General features: G+C 37.8%; 1 protein-coding gene across 1 annotated transcript in view; it reads right to left on the minus strand.

The window, feature by feature from the left end:
• Positions 1-27,750, minus strand: part of STIM2 (stromal interaction molecule 2) — a 134,173-nt gene that overhangs the window by 30,288 nt on the left and 76,135 nt on the right. Inside the window, exon 3 of the mRNA XM_053922454.2 lies at positions 27,272-27,386. Coding sequence (XP_053778429.1) covers positions 27,272-27,386 — 115 coding nt within the window. The remainder of the gene's footprint in view (positions 1-27,271; positions 27,387-27,750) is intronic.

Genomic DNA, 27,750 nt, shown 5'->3' on the forward strand with positions numbered 1-27,750 from the left:
CTGTTCAACTATCAGCAGCAAAAATCCCTAACCTTAACACACCAGGACATCAAAATATTCCCTCCATGATAGTGAGCCAGGACAAAAAGACAGAAAAATCAAATGAAAAATTATAATTTAGAGTTAAAAGTGCCCGAATCCTAGTATATGATTCTATCTAGCAAACTGAGTATTACAGCGGTTCTAAAGTAATCTTCTATACAATGAATAGTCACAACAACAAAACTCTATGTACGGCACACACTTTACTTCGGGAGGAGGTCCACTTGTCGTGCTGCTTGATTTCTTCAGTGATGCCCTCACTTCTCTTCTCATGACCAGCGCTTGCATTTTGTCTTAGCCTTTCCTGCTCCAAATATACTAACTGTCTTCCAATTCTTAGAACAGAACATTCTATGTCCTTCCTCAGGGCTTTGGCACATGCGGTTTCATCAGTATGAGACCCTTTTCTCCATTCCTGTGGCTCACCTTTACCTATTTACTTCATTGAGTCTTCCTATCTCAGTTAAAACCTTTAGGAGAGCCTTCCCAAACATCACTATGTGATCATAAATCACTCTACTTTTAACGCATAGCATTTAACTAATTATATTTATTTGTGCGATTATTTCAACATCTGTTTAATCCACTAAAGCATAAGCTTTTTGCTCACCATTCTATCCCTAGCACTTGGTACATAAAGAACATTATTTATTGGATCCTCTTGAATAAATGAAGTAGAACATGTACAATTGACAGGTACTATGAAAATTTATTTCCACATTTTAGTAAGAAGAACCTAATAACCAAAAATAGAAACCTGTATGTTTAAGGAATTCTTGACAGCAATGGAGTTACTGAAGAATTATCTGGTTCCTTATGACCTGCCTCTCACTGTTCTTTTCACACCTGCTGTTGTCAAACAGCACCTCCCCCAGGGGGTAGGCAGGGAAAGATACAGTATTCCTTTTAAAATACATTTCCCTACCTGTAAAGCAACAAAAATGCCAATTTCTACACCTTTAACATGTTGTTTCTGCAACAAATCGTGGCCAACTCTATGGGTTGGTGCCTCTGAGTGATTTGGGGCAATTTATTGCAAGACCAGCAGAAAGAACTCTGGAAAGAGTCCTGATTCCCATTCCATCTGTGCCACTGGTTCATTGTGGCATCATAGACAGGTTATCTAACGATGACTCAGTTTCTCTGAGCTAGATTACCTTTAAAATTCATTCAGATTCTGTGTCTATGATTCCATTACAACAAACACGAGTTGGAATTTAAAAGAGCGCTAAACTGTTGGCCTAGAACAGTAGGCTATAGAATACTGAGAGGAAAGAAGTCCCTAAGACTTTCAGGACAGCAGTAGAAACTGCTGCTAACATTTATAATATGTTTATTAAACACCAGGAGATTTGTAAATGTTATTTCAAATAATTATTGCAGCAACCCTTTGAAGTAAGATATTTTTATCATCACATTGATCCTGAAAGTTTATAATGGTGTAATTCCTTTTTTAAAAATATTTTATTTATTTATTTTCAGAGAGAGGGGAAGGGAGGGAGAAAGAGAGGGAGAGAAACACCAATGTGTGGTTGCCTCTCATGTGTCCCCTACCGGGGACCTGGCCTGCAACCCAGGCATGTGCCCTGAGTGGGAATCGAACCGGTGACCCTTTGGTTAGCAGGCCCTCACTCAATCCACTGAGCTATGCCAGCTGGGCTTGAAGGTGAAATTCTTAATTAGAGATAACCGATTAGTAAATGATCCAATCAGGTGTTAGACCAAGTCTGTTTCTAGAGTTATTAACCTCTGTGTAGTAGCAATGCCTCTTTAGAGTTAGGTTAGGTGGTAATAATAATACAAATAACCAATTAGGCACCACAAGCAGACAGCTTATGCTCCAGTCATACTTGCAGCCATATTTCCAGCTTTCTGAATGTACCATATTCCTCTGGGCCACTCCTTCAACCTGGAATGATTTTTCCTTCTCCTTCCTTCTCCTTCCTTCTTTGCCAGGCTTGCCTTCGACTCAGACCAGGAACTCCTTCCCCACAAGGGCTTCCCTATCCACCCTTTTCCAGATTATAGTTGCTCTTCTTTCTGTCCCCTGATCACCTCTACCATATCTGGTCCTGGATTTATCACCTACTCCAATGTGATTGGCCATGCCTGCCTTACCTCCTGGATGATGAGTTCCTAGAAGGCAGGAACTTGTTCTTCTACCTACTACAGTAATATTATCACCATAATGCTACATTCATTTGATATAGGATTTTACACTTTTATTACACACTTTCACATATGTTTTTATTTAACCAACCGGATTTGAGAGATAGCTATTACTGCTACAGTCTTATACTTGGTCAAGAGAGGCCAAGTAATCACACTTGTGATCACATGTGTCTAGCAAATGGGAGAGCTAGAATTTGAACTGTAATCTTCGGACTCCACGTTCACCAGCAATACAGGTGGCTCTTGATTTGGAACAATAACTCACTGTTTAACTCTAAAACTTGAAACACATTTTCTCTTAGAAACAAATCTTTCATTCAAAAGTACTAATAACAATACAAGAGTCAAACATTATATATAAGCAATCTGTCACAAACAATTGCATTAATGAATTCAGGATTCCACTAGATACATCATGCGCCCACCATGACAACCTGGAGGTAGTAACACAATAGCTCAATGGAGCTCTGCCAGTTCTTCAACATGGGGGTAGCTTCCATGACTTAAAAAGGGGGCTCTAACAGACTGAGGGCAAGATTTCAAGGAGCCAGAGGATTCAGAGCTGGAGCAGGGCTTTGGGGCAAAGGAGAGGGTGGGGGGCAGGAGAGCAGGGACAGGATGGTGAACAGAACCAAGTCTCCAGGAGATAAAGAAAGGGGTGTGCGGATGTAGGATGTATGTGTGGAGGCGCGTGTTTATGGATTTTCATAGAAACAGAGACAAGATGAGGTACAGGAGACCGTTCTGCGTGGCGTGGGCCCAGCTCCCACTCAGAGAGGCCAGTGGAAAGCGAGGTCTGGTACACAGGACCAATGCCCACGGACAGGTTCTTCCCTGGGGAATCAAGCCTGCATTGTACCTAGGCTGCTTTGAGACTTGCTTTTTGCTAAAACTCCCTCATCCTGAATTGAGGCAGCAAACGTTTACTGCAAATCTTTAAAGTAACTTCCTAAAATCCATGCTAAACCTTCCAAGAACAAGTGTAACCAGTTCAACCACTTTTCCCTTTATATTTGCAAGTATCCTTCCTTTTTGATGTAATTAGCAGCATCCTCTCCTTTGTTTTCTGAAACCACCTAAAGTGAACCTTTGCATAGTAAATGAGGACCATCCTCCATGTAATAAAAGCCTGTCACGGCAAGGGGGGGCGCTCTCCCCTTGAGAGAGAGAGAGTGGCCATGCTGTCCCTTTTCCTCCACAGGACTCAGTAGTCCGTGTGGATTTGTCTCATCTCAGCCACAAGGCCACAGACACTGCAGGCCAGTGTCCACATCAATGAGGAGTCTCTTTTTCATTATCCCTCTCCCTTGCTATTATCAACAGAGCTATTTCTACCATAGGAAATAATGTTCCTGATTGTGCACCAAAATCATTTTCCTTTCTTCCCCTTCCTATTTGCTACTATCAGGACCACTACCATGTAATTATTTTGGATGCTTAAAAAGATGAAAAATTATAACTATAATTTTTTAAATTATAGAAAACAAAACATAAGAATCATTAGACAGAAGTAGATCAGTAGAAATGGAGAAAATGAAGAGATAGTAAAGGCTAGAAATACCCAGCAATCAAGCAAGGAAACTAACAGTCCTGTGGCCACCCAGCTGAAGCAGCCTTCTACAAAAGACACGAGTCATAAACAGGTACACCCTCAGTTGTACAAACTCAGTTACAAGTAGAAGAAAGTGACTGCTCCCTCCCCTTAATTTCTATAGTACTTACTACTTCTACCAAATGGCATATCATATGTGCTGCCTTATTTTGTAACTACGTGCTTCATTACATCTTATATTTCGAACATATTACATATTGTAAACTTCCATAACAGGCATCTTGTAGCCCAGCATAAAGCTGCCGTTTAAGTATTAGCTGAATGTATAATTGACTTTTTTCTTCCTTAGAGACAAGAACCTGTTTTGTTTGTTTGCTTTAATCCTCACCAGAGGATATGTTTATTGATTTTAGAGAGAGATGAAGGAAGGAAAAGAGGGAGAGAAAGAGGAAAAGATAGAGGGAAAGATGGGGAGGGGGGAGGGAGGAGAGGGGGGGGAGAGGGAGAGAGAGAGAGAGAGAGAGAGAGAGAGAGAGAGAGAGAGAGAAACATCTATCAGTAGCCTCCCGTAGGCACCCTGACTGATTGAACCCACAACTTAGGCATGTGCCCTGACTGGGGATCGAACCAGCAACCCTTGGGTGTACAGAACAATGCTCCAACCAACTGAGCCACCCAGCCAGGGATGTTTTATTTTGTTTTTAGCTGTCACTTGCTCTCCCATAGTTGTGTGAAAGACACACAATACTGTTTTCATTGTATCTTATTTCAAAGAAGCACTGGAAAATTCTTGACTCTAAAACAGGATCACAGAGACCTATATAACATAATGGAGTTTAGAAGGTGCCAGTTTACAGCTGTGTGTTTGACAGTAGGGTGAGATAAGAATTTGTGTGTGCTTCGGTCCATCCCTGCCTTAAGCAAACATGATATACACAAATCAGTGTGAAGGATAAACATTAAAAGATTATACTTGGCTGCTTTCATCTATAATAGGGAATTTTATAAAACCAATGCACCCCGTACACTTAGTTATATACTCGTAGTACTGTATCTTGCTGTGTATAATATGCATGTTTTTGCCCAAATTTTTGAGGGAAAAATAAGGGTGCATGTTATACATGGGTAGTACCCGAAATACCTGGTATCTGTTCTCGTGTTTTGTAATTATTTGTTACATAAAATTTCTTGTACCATAATATGTTCAAAAATAAATGCTAAAATCCCTTCACAATATAAAAAACAAGTATCTAAATATAAATAAATAAAATTTGAATTAAAAAATTAAAACAAAAGGTTTTTTCCCTGAAAGTTTGGTCCAAAAACATGGGTGCGCATTATATACGGCAAAATACAGTGAATCACAGACCTAAAAATACAGAACAGCTTACTGACATACCAGCATATAAATTTTCTTCTGTTATATTTAATATAAATTCATGCTGTCCTAAAAACCTTCAAAGATGATTTGTGAAATCACCTACATACTGTGGGAACAAAAATAATCTCTAAAGTATTAGTGTGCGTGTAGAAACACGTTAATAATAGCAGTAGCTAACATTTTATGAGTATTTGACAATTTCCAACAACAGTGCAAAATGCTTTTAATGAATTATTTCATTAAATTGTTTCGACATTCTATTCTTGGTTTAAAGATCAGGAAACCGAGGCTCCTCAGAGACTGTGAGTACCTTGTCTGAATTTACACACCAAGTAAGTAGTGGAGATGGGACTGAAAACTCTGTGTTGTCAAAGCCCCAACTCAACCATTAAGCTCCTCCTTTTCTCCTTCCCCAACATGCTGAGAAAATTTCCAAATACAGCCAAACTCACCATTAGTCATGTCAGACCTTGGACATAATAGACACACCATATATTTATTCTGCATTTCATTTAATAGCTCTCCTACTAGTTTTTTAAAACCACTAAATCCTAAATTTATGATAAAAAACCATTTGTAATGCTGTTCTTCATTTTAAGAAAGCCAGTGACTGCCCTGGCAGGCGTGGCTCAGTTGGATGGGCATTGTTCTGCAAAGAAAGGATGCCGGGTCAATTTCCAGTCAGGGCACATGCTGAGGCTGTGGGTTTGTTTAGTCCTTGGTAGGGGTGTATATGAAAGGCAACAAACTGATGTTTGTCTCTCACATCACTGTTTCTCCACCCCCCGCTTCCCCTCTAGAAAGAAAGGAAGGGAGGGAGAAGGGATGGAGGGATAGTGGGAGGGACAAAGGCACTGGTATAACTAATATATTTTAGAGAAATCAACTTCTGATATCATAATACAGTACTATACAGTTAAATACTTTCTATTAAAGCATAAAAACATCTTTATAAGTATCAAAGGTTTGGTAAAAGGGTCAGGGTGGAGAAAGAATAAACATTATTACTGAAAGTAACTATATTTAAAGTTGGCCATATGAAAAAAAGTTCCTGTATTTTGAAGCTTCTCTGATATACAAGCTAAAAACTAGTTAGAAAAATACCTGAATTGACACTTATATGAAATACTGTATTCTAAAATATGAGTGCACAGTAGTATTCACCACTTTTCTAAATTTAATTTCAACTGAGAATTTCAAGTTACATAAAAGCCTCAGAAGTTCTCTTTACAGTGACATACATACTTACCACAGGAAAATGCCATTAACCCAAGGTGCCATATGGCAAGACTTTGATAAAAAGCAACTTTAACAAAATGTAATATAAACATAAAAATAACTTTTTAAAATATGAAAGATGAAAAAATTTAAAGCCTTCCACATTTCATCTTAGCTCAGTTTATAGATGTTGTGGAGTCACTTCTGAGTGAAACTTGACATGACCAGCTGCTCAGCACAGTCACGACGGGCTTATCTTTAGAACGGTGCCAGAACGGGAGCCCCTCATTTGTGCACTGGTCAGTGGAGCATGTCTTTATAACATGGACTAAATTCCTGCAACATGCTATATTTGGACATCTAAAAGTCACAGCCTGAATTTGTGAAGTCCAGATATTAGTAGTTGTACCAAAGAGAATACACACTTTCTTTCATGAGTTCCTTACCTTTACCATGCGAGAATTACATGAAATTTTTAGGTAGACTAGGTAAATGTTGGTGTATGTCTGAACATTCAGAACTTAAAAATCAGCAGGGTGTTCTCCTCCCAACAGTGGTACAATGGTCACTACAGGGCGGCATTACTACTTTTTCTGATGTGAACTGCAATCTTTTTATTACTAAACAGAGTGTACTATCAATACCTAGTTTCATGAACATGGTGAGAGATAATAAAGTCGTATCTTAAAAGCAGAAATTGGAGAAACATTCAGTCTCAAAACTATAGGACTGTTCTGAAGATTAACAAAACATATTTGAAATGACTTAGGAATGGTAAAAAGTGTTCTACAAATGTAAACTTATTAAAATAAATAATCAGAATTTCTCTAATTAAGGAAATTCAAGGAATATACTTCCTTTGTGATTCAACAAAACTAGTGGACTCAGTGGCCATAAGGAAACTAAATGTTTAATCAAGTTTTCCTAAATATGTCACTGAAGATACCACCTGAGGGACAGAGTCACTGAGTCTCTGGGTATTCATTCTCTCATTTCATACTTGGCCCTCAGCTTCTTTCCTCTTTAAAAAAAAATACTGAGCAGAGAATAAAAAGAACATTTTGCATCAAATAAAGGTAAGTTCTGTAAGAACAGACTATATTTCTTATTCATTTCTATATTTCCAACATGTTACACAATACAAAAATATAGCAGGCACTAAACAAATGTGGAATGGCAGCTACATCTTGGGAACTCAGTTGATATTTGCTGAATGGATGGCAAAATGATTCTATTAAGCAAAGCTGCTAGAAAAATGCCACCTTCATTCACTCTTTTTAGTGGCATTTGTAGAAAAAGAAATAAATTCTTTCAAAAGTACAACTAAGTTTCATAAAACTGAGGGAATGCTGTTTTTCAAAGAATATGTTTAACAACATAAATTCTACTTCAAAATTTTTACTTTACAATTACAATTTTCTACTTCAATTCTACTTTACAAATTTTTTCTTTAATTTTGTGCTATTATCAGAAATGCTCATTTTTTTCTCTTGGAATTTGAAAGTTTCTTCAAAAGATTTTCTGTGCAAATAACTAGGGCTTCTTTTATTCAGCAAATATTTACTGAGTGTATGGTAATTACTGACAGGCAATGAATAAAACAAATGTAAAACATCAGAGTCAATGTTGCCAAGACAAACAGAAAGCTCAATGTAAAAAAAAAAAAAGTATTAAGAGGGAGTTCAACAAAAAATGAACACAAACCCAGTTAATAGTGGGTTTGGCTGGGGTGGGGTAGAGGTGTGGAGAGAAAATGCAGACAACTGCAATTGAACAACAATAAAATAAAAAAATAAAAATAAAAAAATCAAAACCCAGTTAATATTTTCTAAAGGATATAAGAGGCCTCCTTAGATGTGAAAACTTAGGCTTTCACACCTTGCTGTCACACAATCTCCAGGTAAGAAGAGATATTACATTCCCAACTTGTTAATGCTAGTTTCTTCTAGAATAGAAAAAATATAACCGATTCCAGTAACAGAAGCATTTTCAAGATAACTTTACTCAGAAAATTTATGTTTGACCTGCAGCTTTTTCTACTGCAATCAACATTTAGAAATCTAACAGTTCACAATACTATTAGGTGCATTTACTTGGTATATATATTTTCCAACTGAGGCTTCATTTACTATATACAGTAGTGCTTTAACTATTTATTATTAATGCTGGAACAACTTTCAGGAAAAGGCTGCTTGTTTTGTGAGTACTGACACAATGGTTAAAACAATAAAATACTAAGTAGCCTCCCCATTCACTGTGGTTTTTTGTCAATAGCTAGAGTTATATGAGAAAGAAAAAACTGTGAATAATGTGCTTCAATGAAAAACTAATTCATAAAAATAGACTCATTAACACAATGACACTATATAGTGTGCACTCTGACTTTCCAAAGTTTTTTTTCCAATTTTCAAATTTATTTCAATACCTTTCAATCGCCCAGCAACTGCCAGGTAGCATAGAAGAACGGGCAGATAGACAGGCTAGTGGTGGCCAGAATCTCCATAATGGAGACAATGGGGTGGTGACTCTGTGAGGGCAGAGATCTATACAAGGCAGTCTCCTGAGTGAGGAAACAGCCCAACAGGGTCAGGAGACTGGCTATGTACAAGGGGACAGGGCAAATAAGAATATATATTGAAAACAACACAGCTAGGTTTTTCGGTAAGTGAAAGGGATTACAAACAGGGAAAGAGGTTAGGCTAGAATTATCCCAGGAGTGTTGGTATCAGAGTGAACTCATAAGTTTTAATATATAGAGAGAAATATAGCTATGTGCATTTCTTAACTGTCCCCTGCAAGAGCCTGATACAAAACACCTCAGCAGCGGTGAGCACACCTAGTACACAAACACTGGTTTCTAAATACCACCACAACTAAAAGTAACAGGAATCCTTGGAGAAATGGTTCTTTCGAGAGCTTAGGCTAAGAAATAACAAAATGAGCCTGGAGCATCCTTTTGTGCTAGAAATGAAGGGCTCAAAAAATGATGGGGATATACATATACAAGAATATAGAAGCCAGCTTGAAAGGCTTCTCACTAGCCAAATTTGGGATAATTTAAGCCTCAAAATAATGGTAACAACAAATTATAACCCACTGAATAAAGCAGGAAAATAGGAATTTAGATACCCACACTGATGTAAATAAATAAATGCAGAAGATCAATCTTCAGAACAATCATAAGATTTGAGATGCATTATTTCTCTAATTTCTATCTTCAAGATATGTCTGTTATCACCCACCATCTTCATAGAACAAGATGTTGATGATACACTCTGCTTAAACCTTTTCCTCACAGTAGAAAGTAAATTAATAAATCGAAAGAATAACAGAATTTGAAAAATTGCAATCTGGCAACCATCAATGTAATAAGTCAGGCAAGAAACATCCATGGATGTTAAAACTTGTGGGTAAAATGATATGAGGAATGTGATGTTACAAATTCTCCAAGTTTCTCTTCACACACACACACACAAATATTTATTAATTACAAAGGTGAAGATAAAGTAACTTCATAGTTACAGAAATGTAGCAGATAGCATCTTGACACCTTGTGCCACTCAAAAGAATGTAATGAAAAGAATCATTTCTGCCACAGTCGAGCCCAAAATGCATGACCTGGATATAATCATGAAAGCGTCAAACAATTCCTAATTTAGTTACAATCTACAAAATGACACTTTTGAAAATTAGTCACCAAAGACATGCAAGTCCAGGAAATACTAAGAAACTGGTCTACATCAAACACAGACTACAGAGGCAGACAACTGTGTATGAAACGCACTACTGGACCCTTCAGCAAAACTGGAATGAGGGTCTCTGGACAAAGTGTTTGGGGGAGCTCTGTGTTCTGGTCTTGTAACTTTTCACTAAATTTGAAATTCAATTTAAAATATTAAAATTTAAAAAAGAAATCTTTCAATTATTTTTCAATTATGTACGTAGAGACTTCTAATAATTGATTGCTAATTTCTCTATTATTTTGTAGCTTGTGGTTTTTCTTCAAAAAAAGTGTAATAATCTTTTAACAGCAGCTACTACTAGGCCCTTATTTGCTATCAATTATTGTTCTAAATTCTATTTATTCATTAATTCATTTAATCCTTAACATACTCTTCTAAAGAGGGTACTATTAGCTACGTTTTTTAGATGGGGGAGTTAAATGCAGAGAGATGAATGTACTTGCCCAGGGTCACAAGTCTAGTAAGTGTTAGGTAGAGACTTTGACTCCAGGCAGTTAGTAAAGCTCCACACTTACTTTGGGATATTGTCTCTCTAGGAAAGGGTAACAATACCTTGTGGTTTCTTAAGATATCAGGGTCTAAAAGATGAGAGGCCTCAATGATTATGAAGTCTCAGAACACACAAAAAGTTACTTGTTCAATACTCGTGAGTACCAGTTTGAAAAAATGTAAGATTAAGTTTATGATATTGGAAAGCTTCTAGTATGGATTTAGGGTGTTTATCTAGCAAAGAACTAATAAACTACTATAAAAATATTTACGATACCTTTTGAGAACTAGAGTTTAAAGGAAAACCAATTCTCTTGACTTTGGTTGCATTCTGAAACAATCTACAATTTTAGTAGTCTCTTTTAAAAGCATGGTGATTATATTGGTTTAAAATACTAACACGATGAAATTTTATTAATTCTCTACTTTTATAGGTTGGAGTTGAAATAACCTGTTCCATATTTGCTCTGCTTTTTCTAATTGTCTATTTAATAATTCTAAGTTCTATTCCTTTGTTTTTCTTTGTTCTCTTGCAATTGACTTGTTTCCCAAATCTGGAGTGCTTGCCAGTTTCAACTTTTTCCCCCCCAGGCCCTAGCTGTGCCAATGGGAAGAAAGTAATTCTGCTTACTTTAGTGAAACAATGTTGGAGAAAAACCACCAAGTTATTACCAAATAATTAAATTCAGAGTTCTTCTTAAATTATAAAATTACCTTTTCTTGTATGTGTTTTCCATGCAAACAAAATAATTTATTACCTAGTAAGGATTATTTATTTTAATGGAAGCATTGACAACTAAGAACAGTAAAAGTGATCTCTAAATCCTGCCTAACCCATTTATTTGCAACATAAACAAATTCTTCTATTTTAAAAGACAAACACCATAGCCATTTGTAGTCTATACATGCCTTTGTTCCACACAAGTGCTGTAATATAGTGTACCAATTTGATATTTCAGATACTTCTGCTTCTATTAAAGAAAAATCAAAGACAATGCTAGTACTATCAAATTAATTTTTGAAAAAATACTATCCAAATTTTCATGAAAATATAGAAAATTCAGCACTGTAAACTATAAAACTATCATTTCATTAGGTAGCCTAGGTCAGGGATCCGCAACCCCCAGGCCATGAACTGGTACTGGTCCGTGGCCTGTTAGGAACTGGGCTGCAGAGCAAAGCTTCATCTGTATTTACAGCCACACCCCATCACTCCATTTACCACCTAAGCCCCACTCCTGGTCAGATTAGCAGTGGCATTAGATTCTCACAGGAGCACGGACCCTCCTGTGAACTGTACACGAGGGACCTAGGATGCACGCTCCTTATGAGAATCTAATGCCTGATGATCTGAGGTGTAGCTGAGGTGGTGATGCTAGCGCTGAGTGGCTGCAAATGCAGATTATCACTAGCAGAGAGGTTTGGCTGCGCAGAGACCATAATAAATCGCTTGCAGACTCATACCAAAACCCTATCAGTGAGTGGCAAGTGACAACTGAGCTGCATCTGGTGGCAGGCTATAAAGCCATACCCCCTTACCCCGGGTCTGTGGAAAAAATGACTTCCACGAGACCAGTCTCTTGTTCCAAAAAGTTTGGGGACCACTGGCATAAGTCACATAAAAATTGCTTTTCCTAAAACTGGTAACAGCAAGGTATTACCTATATCTTATAATTCAATAAAACTTTGTAATTTCATAAAGGCATATCCTCCTAGACAATATTCTGAATTGCTTTATAAATTTCATACTTATTGGTTCCCTAATGTTGTATTTGTTCTTTTTCCCTATTGAGAAGTCCTCACTTGGCAAAAATTCACGAGAAACTCGAATCACAAGAACTCCAGGACAACATGAAGACACAGCATTGCAAAAACCTTCCACATTCTCAAACATCCAGTAAAGTATAACAGCAGTTGGGAACAGTATTTGGTATTCTTATACTACTTAAGTGTGAGGGATGCTGTTTACCTTTAGGGAGCATTTAGGTCATGTGTTCATAATCATCTACTCCCTGAACTTACAAGTATTTGGAGAACATCTCATTCTCAAGATTTCCAAACTGACAGAATGGACAGCACCTAGTTTCTGTCACCTCAAATTCACTTTTCTGCTCCTTTAATGATGCTTTTTAAAAGTACTTACGTTCCTCTTACATAGTATAGACACATTTGGGGAACCTGGGTGAATGCAGAGTTTCACCCTGTGCAAGTAAAAAGTGCCATGCAGTAGTGAAAATCCGTAATAGCGAGGAAGGTTTTGGAAAGCAGAGAGGTGGAACAGAATTTACTGATAGAGTTTCCAGTGTTGAGAGCTACATTAGTCATTTCATTAATATACCAAAATAGGATTTAATAAGACATCTATATTTGGAAAATGATATACTCAATTATCATAAAATTTAAAGTGGGACCAAAAGAAGTACTAGAGAAACTCCTTGTGACCAATGCTGCTAGCCCCACAAACGTACCCCTGGATCTCAAATAACCTTTTAAGCTTTTCTTCTAGGTACTCTTGTCAAAGTCTAGTTTCTCTTGTTCATCAATCTATTACAGCTGTCTATCTGCTAAGTACCTCTTCTCTGTGCCTTCTGAGCCAAGGCTCGGGATGGCCAGTGACAGAAGGCCAGGGGAGGAAGTAATCATAGCACTCTATCCGGGAGGTCACAGCATTAGGTCTAGATATGGCCACACAAACTAAACTAGTTACTACCTGAATTTTTTCTAACTAGACCAGGCAGGATAGACACCTCATTTCTCTTTGGTAATGATCTTGGGAAAACATAAACCTAAAACTTTCCATTGGCCACAGTGCTAGTCTCTAGAAAATGCAGTGGAAAAAAATAAAATGAAAATCCAGAGAGAAACAGAAATGCAGATAACCAGAGTAGATTCAGCCTCAGACCACACACCTCCACCATCCCATTAAATAAAGATAGAGATTTTCTCAACTGGGTCACTTCATTAATATATAAACACACTGTAAAATCTTCCATCTTTTAGAAAATAAAATATTCTTTCACGTCAAACCTATATTCCGGTGTCATAGTTCCATTTCTACTCTCCGTCTTTTGAAAGTCAACAATATTTACTATCTTCACTTCCTCTTTAACCCACCTCAATCAGACTTTCACTTCCCCCACTACAGTGCAACTGTTTTTGCCAACAACCTTAACTTCTACTTTGCCAATCCAATGGTGAGGTCTCTGTCATCATCTTATTTGAATTGTTGACACTTGAGCTGTTGACACTGACTGTACCCTCTTTCTTAAAATATGTTCTTCATGTGCTTTCAGGACTCTACATATCTAACTGGTTCCCCTCATATCTAACTGGTCACTTCTTCTTTTCTGGCTCCTCCTCTGCTTCCTGACCTTTCAGCATTACCATATGTTGCCATGTATAATGCACACCATATTTTTGTGAGCATTATACATGGGATTATTATACCCATGGTATATAGTAACTATACCCACATATAATGCACACCCTAATACTTCCCTCAAAAATCTGGGCAAAAACTGCACATGATACACGGCAAAATACAGTAGTCCTTTGCCTCTCTGCATCACGATCTCAGTAACTTTCTACCTTTTTTCATTATTGGCCCCCCCACCTAAATTGAGCCTGTTCACACTTTTTTCAACCTTATCACATCTACTTCCAAGACATTTTATACTATAGGTACATAAAACCTAGGTGCCATCCTTAATACCTCCCCCCACCCTCATCAACTTCCTGAATCCAACCCAAAAGCAAAACCTATCAGCTATTCCTTCAAACTACATCATAAATCAGACCTTTCTCTACCTCCCTCTCACGTGGTCACCACAAGAGCCTCAACAGGCCTTTCAACTCTACTCTTGCCCCTCTTTCTCAAGAGTGCAACATCCATACAGTATCTACAGTAATCTTTTCAAAAGATGTATCACATCACTACTTTGCTTAAAACTCTTAATGGAGTTGGACTTGCAATACACTTAATTATGATTACAATACATCTCGAACTCTTTAATTGGCCTGTAAGATCCTATGAGATCTAGCCTCTGTCTACCTCACTCATCTATTTGTCTCCTGCCACTCCCCCTATCCCACAATCCCTTATGACCTCCAGCTATATTGGCTTTCTCACAGTCCCAAAATACATGGAGGTCATGCCAGCCATAGGGTCTTAGCCTAACTGATCCCTAAACCTGGAATATACTTCATCCAGACATTTCCTTGGCTCACTGTCATCACTCAGATCCATAACAAAATACCATTTCTTTTGACTATATTAAATACCCTTTGTCCTACCTGGTCGCTGACTATAGTTACCCTGCTTTATTTTTATCACATTACTTTTGTGTTCCAGCAGTCATGTGATTGTGTATATACACACACACGCAATCTGTCTCTCTAAAGAGTGTTAACTCATGAAGGCAGGACATGTACTTGGCTCAATGCTTTATCTCCAAAACTGGGAACAACCCCTATCTCACAGAAGAACTACAGAAATTTTTCATGACCTAACAAATGAATGGAGCAAGAGAATCGGACTTTCATCACCTGTGATTAATCAAAGTATTAATGATAGGGTATCCTTACAACAAATTTCCCATTATTTGAGAGAGTCTGAGTATCTCTATCTTCTGCCACTAAAAAAGACTTACTAAAACAGATAAACTGCTCAAACTTTAAAAAAAAAGCTCTATAGTAAAAAATGAAGACACAGTATACCGTAATTTCAAGGCAATCAACAAAGCATGTTGAATAATCGGTTATGCGCAGGAATTTATTAAGCGTTCAGTTTTGTGATAAATTTAGCCTTCAATATTTAATGCAGTGCAGGTTCCATTAAAAACTGGAGTGATTACTTCTTTGAGGATCCCTGAAAATCACTCAAAGAATCTAGACACAGTCCTAAAACATATATCCACTAACTTAAAACTCAACCTTCCTTTTTCAAAAGCTTTCAATTACACATCTAGAAGAGAATGCAGTCTCATGTCATGGCCAGATTCATGCAATTGAGCATGCTCATTAAAAACAGATAAGAGAAATTTAGACAATTACCAAAGCAGATCAATTTTCAACTATCTCACACTGCAATCTGGGATGTGCTTACCTTTGCTAAGGTCACAGGCTCTGGATCAGTGGGGTATGCAGCTAGTACACAGAAACCTATTATTATTCACTGTAATAGAGCTGTAGCACTATCTTAAAAATTCTGCCACAAAATATTTGGTACTGGTCAAAACATGGAAAATAATGGTGTTAGAATTCTATATTTTTACCAAATATATTATTCAGAAACCAAACAAATATACCAGCAAATTTAAAAGGTAGGAAATTTCTTGGGCCTCCCCTCTCTAATTACTCATCCTCCCATTTCCCCTCTTGCCAGCCCACCTCCATCCCTTCCAAAAAGGTTATGATATTATTTTAGAAGAATTGATTCAAATTCTTCAGAAGAAATACATTCTACGAAGGATTTGAAAATGGTTAGTGACATGCCTATAAGTCAGTGCCATCTAGTAACAAAGAATTATTCTACCGACAATTTATTTGGCTGTACTAGCTTAAATTCATTTCTTGTTAGCCTAATACCTTTTCGATCCATTAACCAACACAATTACCCATGAAAAAAATTAATGCAGACATTAAATAGAAATATATAATAAGATGTAATACTAATTACCAACTCTTATACATAGTGGTAGTACTTTCTCAAGTACTTGCTGAGTTAAATTTTTTTAATGTTCAACTTTTTAAAATGTCAGTATAGCACTTCCCTTTTTCTTTAAGCATAGTCAGACCTACCAGTTTTTAAGTAAACTCTTTACTTGATCATACTACCCATTCGCAACTACCATTCAATTTCCCTCCGTCTTCTTGCCTATCCTTATTTAGAGCATTACTCAGAGTTTCTACTTCCTATCTTCCCATTCTCTTAAACACTTTTCTTATTGTGATATACTGCCCTAACCATTTTAAGTGTACAGTTCAATGGTATTAAGTATTCATATTGTACAATCACTACCATCATCCAACTCCAGAACTATTTTTATCTTGCAGAACTAAAGCTTTGTACCCATTAAACAACAACTCCCCACTGCCCTCTTCTAACTGCCCCCTCCCCCAGTGACCACTACTTTACTTCCTGTCTCTATGATTCTGACTACTCCAGGCACCTCATGTAAGTGGAATCTTACTACATTTGTCTTCTTGTGATTGGCTTCTTTCACTTAGCATAATGTCTTCAAGGTTCATCCATGTTGTAACACATGTCAGAATCTCCTTCCTTTTAAAGGCTATATATTCCGTTGTATGTATATACCACATTTTGTTGAACCATTTACCTGTTGATGAATATTTAGATTGCTTTCACTTAAATCTACCTTAAGACTTATTTTGTACATGTGTGTGGCTCAGTTTCCCAAACAAATGTTTTAACTGATTTTCAGAAGGTTAATGATTTTTCTTCTTGCTAAATCTAATGGCTTTTCCCTAATATATCACATTTCTCTGTATTAGAACTACTGGCCGCTTTTCATCTCTCCTCTACCCACACTGAGAGAGGAAAGAAATGGCTTACAAAGATACAATTTGACCACTGAACAACACGGCTTGAACTATGTGGGTCCACTTACAAACAATTTCTTTCAATAAATATACTGTATCCCTGGGTTTTGCATCTGTGAATTCAGCCAACCAGAGTCTGAAAACAGTTCATATTTCCAACCCACAGCTGGGAATCTGCGGGTGTGAGAGCAGACTGCATGCACTGCTCTGTGCCTTTTACAAAAGGGACTTGAGATAGTGGTATCCACGGGAGGTCCTGAAACCAATCCTCAGCATATGCTGAGGGACGACTGCAGTCAAAAGTTATAGGGGGGCTGGGGCCCCTAAATCCCCACACTGTTCAAGAACCGTCAAAAATCAAGCTGAATGGAAGTCTGACACTACAGAATTAAAGAAACCACACCCATCCAGACTGGTAGGAGGAGCAGAGACATGGAGACACTGAGCAGGCTGGTCTCACACCCATGTGTGGTGAATAAATATTCGGGAGGGGTATCTCGAGAATGAGGAGTCCCAACCACACAACAGGCCACCAGCCCAGGGTTCCAGTGTCGGGAAGATAAATCCCATAAGCCCTTCTGGTACAAAAACCAGTGGGGACTGAGTTGGTAGAAGAAACTTCTGGAGTCCCAAGCAGTGCCTCTTAAAGGGCCTGTACGAGGACTTACTCAGATTCACTCCTTCTGAGCTCCAGCACTGAGGTAGCAGCTTGAAAGGTACCAGTGGCGTACAAGGAGGAACCGGAGTGTCTGGCATCAAGGGGACAGCTTTCTGCCAGGCAGAAAGGCAGGCAGAGGCCCTTTTCTGAACCCTCCCCACACAGAGACACAGAGCTAGCAGGTGGGTGCCATATCTGAGACTCCCTCAACCTGGCTAACATTTTTGGCCCTACCATGGAGAACCCCTGAGCCTCTGCCCTACCCAACTTATGGGCCCACCCAACCTGTTAACAGTGGCTTTTCTCCACATGATTGGCTGGTCTTGGCTCATGCTTCACAACTTCCTAAATTCTCTCAAACAAACACTAGCCTGCCTCAGCAATCCCCCCGTCTTCATACCTCTGGCCAAGTGGCTCCAGGCCCAACACCAGCAATAGCTAGCCTAGGTTCACAGTTTGGCTTCATCTAGGAAGTTCCAAGCCCAGCAAAGGTAGCAGCCATCCAGAGATAGCTTTGTAGCTCATGCAGGGTGGCCCCAGGCAGAACACAGGTGGGACTGACCTTGGCCTGCACCATCTGGGAAACCCCAGAGCCTACGAACACAGTAGACAGGTACTATGACAGCGACAGTATGCTTGTGTGCTTGTATCACAGCTACATACAAGCACCACCACCCTGCACCAGCACAGCTGATCGTCCAAGGATGGCAGAAGTTGGTGTTCAGTAGTTATAACCAGTCCTTGCAGCTGACTGTTCTGTGTAAATCCTTTCCATTGACCTGCCAACAGCGATCAAGGCTCAACTACAAGAGGAGAGTGTTACAGCCCACACAAAGAGTGTATCTCAAGTATTTGGCTTGGGTGATACAGGAGGCTATGCCACTGGACCCTATAAGACAGACACCTACTACATTAGGCCTGGGAGACATTAATTGCTCTACCTAATGCATAAAAACAAACACAGAGAGGGTACCAAAATGATAAGACTAAGAAACATGGCCTACATGAAATGACAGATCAAAACTCCAGCAAAAGAACTAAACAAAATGGAGATAAGCAATCAGATGCAGAGTTCAAAACACTGGTTTTAAGGATGCTCAAGGAACATAATGAGGATCTCAACAGCATAAAAAAAATCCAATCAGAAACAAAGGATAGACTAATTGAAATAAAAAAACAATTTATGGGGAAACAACAGTAGAGTAGATGAAGTAGAGAATCAAATCAACGATTTGGAACATAAGGAAGCAAAAAACAACCAATCAGAACAACAAGAAGAAAAAAGAATACAAAAAAACAAGGATAGTATAAACAGCCTCTGGGACAACTTCAAGCATTTCAACATTCACATCATAGGGGTGCCAGAAGAAGAAGAGAAAGAGCAAGAGACTGGAAATCTATTTGAAAAAATAGTGTAAAGAGTCAAAGGAAATTTCCCTAATTTGGTGAAGGAAATAGACATGCAAGTCCAGAAAGCACAGAGAGTCCCAAACAAGATGGATGCCAAGAGGCCCATGCCAAGACACATCATAATTAAAAAGCCAAAGTTTAAAGACAAAGAGAGAATCTTAAAAGCAGCAAGAAAAAAGGAGTTAGTTAGCTACAGGAGAGTTCCCATAAGACTGTCAGCTGATTTTTCAAAAGGATCTTTGCAGGCTAGAAGGGACTGGCAAGAAATATTCAGAATCAGGAAAAGCAGAAACTTAGAGCCAAGACTGCTCTACCCAACAAAGCTATCTGTAAGAATTGAAGGGCAGATAAAGAGCTTCCCAGTCAAGAAAAAACTAAAGGAGTTCAACATCACCAAACCATTATTATATGAAATGTTAAAGGGACTTATTTAAGAAAAAGAAGATCAAAACAATGAACAATAAAGTGCCAAAAATACATATCAACAATTGAATCTAAAAAACAATCTAAGCAAATGAAAAAGAGAGAGAATCATGAATACAGAGAACATTTTGATGACTGCCAGATGGGAGGAGGGTTTGGGGGATGGATGAGGAGGTGAGGAGATTAAGAAGTGCAAATAGGCACTTACAGAACAGCAACGGAGATGTAAAGCACAGTGTAGGAAAGAGAGTAGCCAAAGAGCTTTTACGCATGACAAACGGATACAAACAAAACTATGGGGATTGTGAGGGAATCTGGGGTACAGAGTGGAGGGGGGCAACGGGGAAAAAATCAGGACAATTATAATAGCATAATCAATAGAATATAATTTTTAAAAAAGAAAATTCATTATTTGAGAAAATGAGGCTCACGATATTATCTGTTTCATGTGTTGCCACAGCACAGTAACTGTCAGATGTTCTAGACCCAAAGGAGAGAGAAATGTGATAGGCAGCTGGTCTCTGCATCCTATTATGAGAGGTGGTCTATTTCAGAATAAAACCAAGAAGGATCTATAAAAGGTAACCAAACTGTCTCAATGTCAAGAATCTTCCACAGATTAAAAAGGCATAATTAATCCTGGCAAATCAGTATGTGTGATAACCCTACATCTCCTAAAGTGTCCTAAAATAAAAGAGTAAAAGTGTCAATAATCAAAGAGAAATAGAACACAACTACTATAACAAAAACCAAAACCAAAACCACTTAACCCTACATGAATAGATCTGAAATGAAGAGAACAGAGACCAAGATGCTAACATAGAATGATAATCAAGAAAGATTAAAAACGTATTATGAGTTCCCTAGATTCATTTAGATAATTCTATAATGAAAACAATGCTGTTTAATTATAAAGAAATAAAGGACATACTTTACACAAAATAAGAAATATATTCTGATTAATACAGAGTTTGCAAATTGATCAAATAATTCTGGGAAAAAACCCATGTTAAACAAACAGGTACCCCCCCCATTTTCCAAGGGTTCTCATTTCACCACTTTGCATTTATGAAAGACCTAAAAGAGTATGTGTTTTCAATAACCAAAAGAAATAGGAAGAGGATTTTTGCTTTTATGAGAAAGGGACAAAAAACAAAAATAGTGTTCAGTGTTTGTTTGGCAGCTAATAGTGGCACCACTGGGCTCCTTCCCAGGAACAACACTCAGCATCTCAGCATCAGGCCACCACAGCTTTGAACTGTGTCTGTGAGCATCTGTGCTTGATCTTGACTTATTCTGTGTATCCTTTAGCATAATGTGTCCTAATATATCAGGAAACCCTAAAAGTCTCACAAGGCCATTACACATAAAATAAAACTGGACTTGTAACTAAGCATTTTGATTGTGGTGAATGAGATAAAGACATTGTGCATCCACTGAACTTGCCTGCATCTATCACTGGTACTATTTACTCGACGAAAGAAATCTTGAAAGCTACCAAAGTTACTACTGGTTCTGCTAATAGCAAAGCGGGCTCTTTTAGTTGGCAACCAGTAAGATATAAAATAGAAAGTCTATTGCTTGAGTGAGTAGATAGGTGTACAAAGTGTGGTATGTACCACATTTGTATATCATTCCTGTTTTTACAATATATTTGTGTTATTTATATTTAATGCATTATTTGTATGATTTGGTAAGTTGAGAATGCTCAAAAATTTTTACATATAAAGTAATGGTAACTGCTTCTCCGTTTTTCTCCATTTCTGCTTATAAAATGTTTCATAGAGGGGGAACCAAGATGGCAGCGTAGGTAGACACACTGCACCTCCTCGCACAACCAGAACTGACAGAGAATCGAACAGCAAGGGGGACCAACACCAAGAAAATAGAAAATAACCATTCATCCAGACTGGTAGGAGGGGCGGAGACGGGCACCGGGGTGGAGAGGACTCGCGTGGCTGTGGCGGGACTGAGACTGGCGGAGTGTGGGACAAATGGCGCAGGCAGTCCGAGCACTAGCAGACCCTGCGGCCCCACATTTGCACAGATAAACCCAGAGGACCGGACTCAGAGTGGCGGAGAACGGGTCAGGCAGAGCAGCGGGTAGCACCCTGCGCCACCACATTCGCCCACAGATAAACCGGACAAACGGTGGGGAGCGGGGAGCGAAGCAGACCGCGTAACCCAAGGTTCCAGCACAGGGGAAATAAAGCCTCAAACATGAACAAATAATGAAGGAGAACTTCCCCGATCTGGCAAAGGAAATAGACTTCCGGGAAGTCCAGGAAGCTCAGAGAGTCCCAAAGAAGCTGGACCCAAGGAGGAACACACCAAGGCACATCACAATTACATTACCCAAGATTAAACGCAAGGACCTACATCCAAGATTACTGTATCCAGCAAAGCTATCACTTAGAATGGAAGGGAAGATAAAGTGCTTCTCAGATAAGGTCAAGTTAAAGAAGCTCATCATCACCAAGCCCTTATTATATGAAATGTTAAAGGGAGTTACCTAAGAAAAAGAAGATCAAAAATAGGAACAGTAAAAATGACAGCAAACTCACAGTTATTAACGGCCACACATAAAACAAAAATGAGAGCAAACTAGGCAAACAACTAGAACATGAGGGTTGTCAATAAGGGAGTGGGAGGGGGAGGGGGGGTAAAGGTACAGAGAATAAGTAGCATAGATGATAGGTGGAAAATAGACAGGGAGAGGGTAAAAATAGTGTAGGAAATGTAGAAGCCAAAGAACTTATAAGTATGACCCATGGACATGAACTATAGGGGGGGAATGTGGGAGGGAGGGGGGTGGGCAGGATGGAGTGGGGTGGCGGGGGAAATGGGACAACTGTAATAGCATAATCAATAAATATATTTAAAAAAAAAATGTTTCATAGAAATGCATACTTTACTTTCAGATAGCTAGGAAACCCTGCACTTAAATGTTGGTTGGTAGAGTAAATGAGCAACATATTTGAGTCATCTGTTCTCTACATACAAGAAACTACGACTCTAAAAGACGTTTGTTAATAGTACAAATAATGGCATTGTCATTCTGAAACTAGACTACCTTAAGAGCAGGACTTCCCTTATATAAACTGCTTTCGGAGGACAATAAAAAGCCAGTACCTCTATAGATGGCTAACAACACTTTCTCCTAGAACTAAATATTGTATAAAAGTTGGAAAAGTGCTAAAATCCTGAGTTAGTAAAACAACACAAATATTTAAAGCATATTCAGAGCCCTGTGTTTTTAAAATGTGATATTCTGACTACAAATATCCTGAAAGCTATGAATCTAGCAAGAGTGAGAGGTAACAAGAGATTAAAAGTAAATTGCCCTTAACGCAACTAATTCCTCTGGCCTTACCTGACCTCTCTAGGCATACCAACATACTTCTTATTCTATTATCCCACAGTGCCTACTACATATCTTGATGACAGATCATATCACATTCTTTAATTACTTATTAGTAGACCTCTCTCCAATAAGACTGTCAACAGGTGGAGGACAGAAAACATATTCTTCATCTCTGTATCTTCAGTACCTAGGACAATGCCTTATTCATAATAACCATTTACTTAAAAAAAAAATACTACCATATGAATCAGTTAAATGATTTGCCTCAAGCTAAATGGGTCCAATATCACAAGGACGGAAAAAATGGAATTCATTCTGAACAAAATGGAAAAGTTGAGTCAAATGTTCCTTTAAAACATTTCTTAGAATTCATAATTTTTCATTCTTCCCACTCAAACCCACATTATATTAAGCTCAAAGTTAGTCTTCCTACCTATAGTGAATTCATTTTCCTCTAACTTTGATTATCACGCTTGCTAAAAACAAGAAGCTGTAATAGCTCCTAATACTTAATGCAATGATGATGAAATTGCCAAAACATGCTATCACCTCTCACACACATAGTAAATATTGCTAACCAATAATTTCTACCATATATGTCCTTTTTTTGCTACTGAGACCAGACATACATCAAGCTTCCAGGGCTCTAGGCAACCACTATCAACTGGAAGCGTTGGTATATGAGTGAAATCTGACGTGCCACTCTTGGAGCAGCTCCACAGGTTTAAGCACCAAGGCTCAATAGTTTTTTGAGCCTTGTTTTAATTAATAGTTTTAATTTTTGTTGTTCCACTTATTATGAATTTATTGGTTGATTCTTGTATGTGCCCTGACCGGAGATCAAACCACAACCTTGGGGTATGCAGACAATGCTCTAACCAACTGCGCTACCCAGCCAGAGCAGTTACTTTAAATTTTTAATCCAAAAAAATTAAATCTTATGCAAAATTTCAAAATACCTACTCAATTTATAGCCTAAAATGACACAGTAACCTTAGGTAAGGTAAGACCCATTGCTGAACAATATGGAAAGATTACTTCACGCTTGTCACATGTTGTAATATTTAACCCAATGAGTTATCTCTTTAAAAACAGTACATTACTTAATCAGTTTTTATCTTCCATGATCCCCAAATCTTATACATAACCAATAATTTTCTATCTACATTTTCCTTCATTATGTATTTGATTACATTCAGCAATTCTAACAGCATATCCAGTTTCTCAAAATCTATCTCAAATCTAATACTAGTTTTCAAAATGGCTTTCACGGGCATTGGATTGTTGCCATGTGCAAACTGACCGAGCATTCTTTTTAGAAACCAAAACCAGTATATTCAGGTCACATTGAAATTTTTCTAAGTGAAATCAGGGCCAATTTCTGTATAACACAATTTTACTTTTCATCAGTTGACAACATTCCACAAAGATCTTGGGTGCATTTCATCCTCCAGAAAACTACATACTACAGTGGTATTTAGACTAATAGATCTGTTCATTTTATTAACATTTTAAGACCGAATCTAAAACCTTACAGAAGTTTAATGCAGCTGAACACTTTGGTTTACTCGATTTTGTTATAAAGATAAGTGAACATTTACTGCCTACCAGGTATTGCCAGGAATTATGCCAGTTACTTTTCCTTCACTACCCACTTATACCACACAAGAATAGCATTCTGTAAGTGTATTTTAAAATGTACCCAATGTCTTAATGTTCATAAATAAAAGGGCCAGGAGTTAAATTTGTACAGCCTGAAAGCCCACATACTTCCTAAGGTATGTCCCCTCCACGTCCACTTCTAGCAAATGTTCAGGTAACTAAAGAAGGAGCCATGAGAGGGCTACTGTTTGTGGTCTACCTCATTACCCCTTCCAGAACTCCTGTTCGACCCTCACAACTCTGCTCAAACACAATTTCCAGAGAGTTGATTACTCCTTTCACTGAGCTATGTCTATATCCTACACTTATTTCTATTACTGTACTTAACATATATTATAATCGTGTACTTTGCCTTCCTACTGAGCTATTTACTCCTTATATCCCAGAGACAGGTGTTAACTCATCTTTAATACCCAGGCTCCAATGCCTGCTTGGCACATACTAGACAGACCTACTCGGCTACTTAGAATTAGGTTACTATAAAGCTTCTGGTGGAGGTTTATTTCACTGGACTTCTCTTTCTTCCCCTTCATGAAGCTGTTTTAGTAGGAGTAGTAAAACAACTCCTCCCACACACTGATCCCCTAAAAAAGGTTATGTAAGAGATGGGCTTCAGAGAAAAGGAAGCAGAAATTAAATAATTTAGGTCAACTCTTTGGAAACTTAAGGGGGAATCTTCTCATTATCATAATGGTAAAATCTTAGGGGGTGGAAATCAAGGTGAAAAACCTAGGGAAAAAGTGATTAAGAGGCTTTTCAATTTCAAAAGGCCTTAAGTTTAAAAAAAAAAAAAACCCATTCTCATCGATCACAAAAGATCTCACCAAGCTCACTAGGATAAGAAGCCAAAATGAGGTTAAAGCACAGAGTCCCCTTGGATTTTGGATACATTAATAAACAAAATAGACAAAGAACACTGGCTTACATTCTTGGGGGCAGGGGAGAGAGAAAAAGGAGACAAGCACAATAAAAAGTCGATTTTATAATATATTAGAAGGTAATACACAATATGGGGGGAAAAGTGTGAAGCTGAGTAATAGGGATCAAGAGCAACAACAAACAGGGGTGGGGGTGTGGTCTGCAGTTTTAAATAGAGGGGTCAGGGTGGACCTCAAGAGAGAATAGTCCTGATAGACTTTAATAAAAGTTGCACGGGGGTTAGCTATGAGGGTGTCGCATTTCTGCAGTTGCAGAATAGCAGAGTCCAACCAGAACAGAGCTCAGTGGGTGAGGAAGACGGACAGGAAGAGAGGTGAGAGAGTGGGAGTGTAAGGCAGATCACATAGAAGCTTACAGGTCTCTGTAAAGATGTTGGCTTTTACTCTGAGTCACTGTAGAGTACTGAGCAGATACGACTTATGTTTTAAATAAGTTACTCTGCTAAATGAAGAATAAACTACAGCAGAGCACAAGTATATGCAAGGAGACCATTAAGTGGCTACTGCAATTACCCAGGCAAGAGGGGGACTGAACTAGGTGGCAGCATATCAAGTGATGAAAAGCGGTCAAATCTTTTTTTCCTTTATTTAAAAAAAAATGTTTCAGTTCCATTTAACTTATCAGATACATGAAATCTAAAATATACTAGTAGCAATAATGAATCTCCAATTCCTTCAGTAGCATCTACATATTGCCATGATATTTCATGCAGAGAGTCTTTCTGAGTTTTCTACTATTCTAGCACTTTGCCTGATGCAATTTATATTCATTTATTCCTATTCTTATTCAAGTTCATATTACTTAAAAGTGGTATGGGAAGGGAAAATGGAGAGACAAATTTCTAAAGTCTATGTATCTTTCATTTAAATTAGTGGCATTTTTTACCTCCTTTCTAGTATACTGCAACACATGCCTCTTTTAAAAAATGAAAGAAATATGTAAGCAAGCTGTAAGTCTTCTACATTGATAAAAGTACTGAGCATTGGTGGAATAGTTTTCTGTACTTTTCCCATCTCCAAACATTACCATTGACAATCTAGTAAACTTCATTATTTCTTTATATTCCTACTTGGTAATCTGTTCCAGCTTCCTTTTAATTTCATTTTATTGTTCAAACTTGAAGAGAAAAACATATGCTACAACATAATTATTTGACTTTGGTAAAAACACAGAAACATTAGACATTTTGGTTGACTCTGTTACTCAAAAAAGTAATGAACTTAATAGGCTTTTAAAAAAATTTAAGTAGCTTTCTATTTTTAGGGATTGAGTTGAGGTTTTAGGTCAGACGCTTTTCCTGTACTAAACAATTACTGTCCATAAGTAAGCCTGAGGACTTAAGAAAAAGGAATAAAATATAAATTACACAACTTTATCATGCAAATATTAGAAACTTCATTAAGGGTTTATTTAAGGAAAAGCTTACAAGTTCCTTGTAGTCTAAAGACTTTAGAAACTCTTCTCCATAACTAAAAAGAAAACTTTGGAATCCATATATTTTATTTGACAAAGTAATTATTTACTAAAATGTAAATATCCACACAGAAACATTATTTTGATCTTTTGTGAGATCATACACAATCGGTGAGTTAACAATGGCTAAGGCTAAGCAGGCAGAGAAGCAGGGAAGGGATCTAGGTCACTAAAACAGTCTCACCTTCCGATGTCTTCCATCGTTTCCACAAATCCTCAACAGTTATGTGCTTATCTTCTCGGTGCAAATGGCTGTGTTTTTTAGTAGCATCTTTATATTTCATATCTTCTCTGATAAACTATAAAAGAGAAAACACTAAGTTAAATACACTTAAATTCATTAGTTCAGTGTCTATAAACTGAGAAAAAAAAATTGAAATCCAGTGGGTGGTGATTATCAGATAGTAACCGATACATTTTGATATTTTATACTCACATTATTCTTACATGTTTATATAATTTAATAAAATGCCTTCTACTACAAATCATGACAGCAGCAGCAAAAGTACATATTTAATGTTCACTATTTGCCAGGTACTAGTCTACATTATTGAATAATTATGTCTACATACCCATAAGAAAACACACACACACACACACACACACACACAGTCATTTAACTTCATGACAGTTCCATATGTTAAATATTATGTATCCTCAATT

The sequence above is a fragment of the Desmodus rotundus genome, chromosome 4 (genome assembly GCF_022682495.2).
Source record: "Desmodus rotundus isolate HL8 chromosome 4, HLdesRot8A.1, whole genome shotgun sequence".
NCBI lineage: Eukaryota > Metazoa > Chordata > Mammalia > Chiroptera > Phyllostomidae > Desmodus > Desmodus rotundus.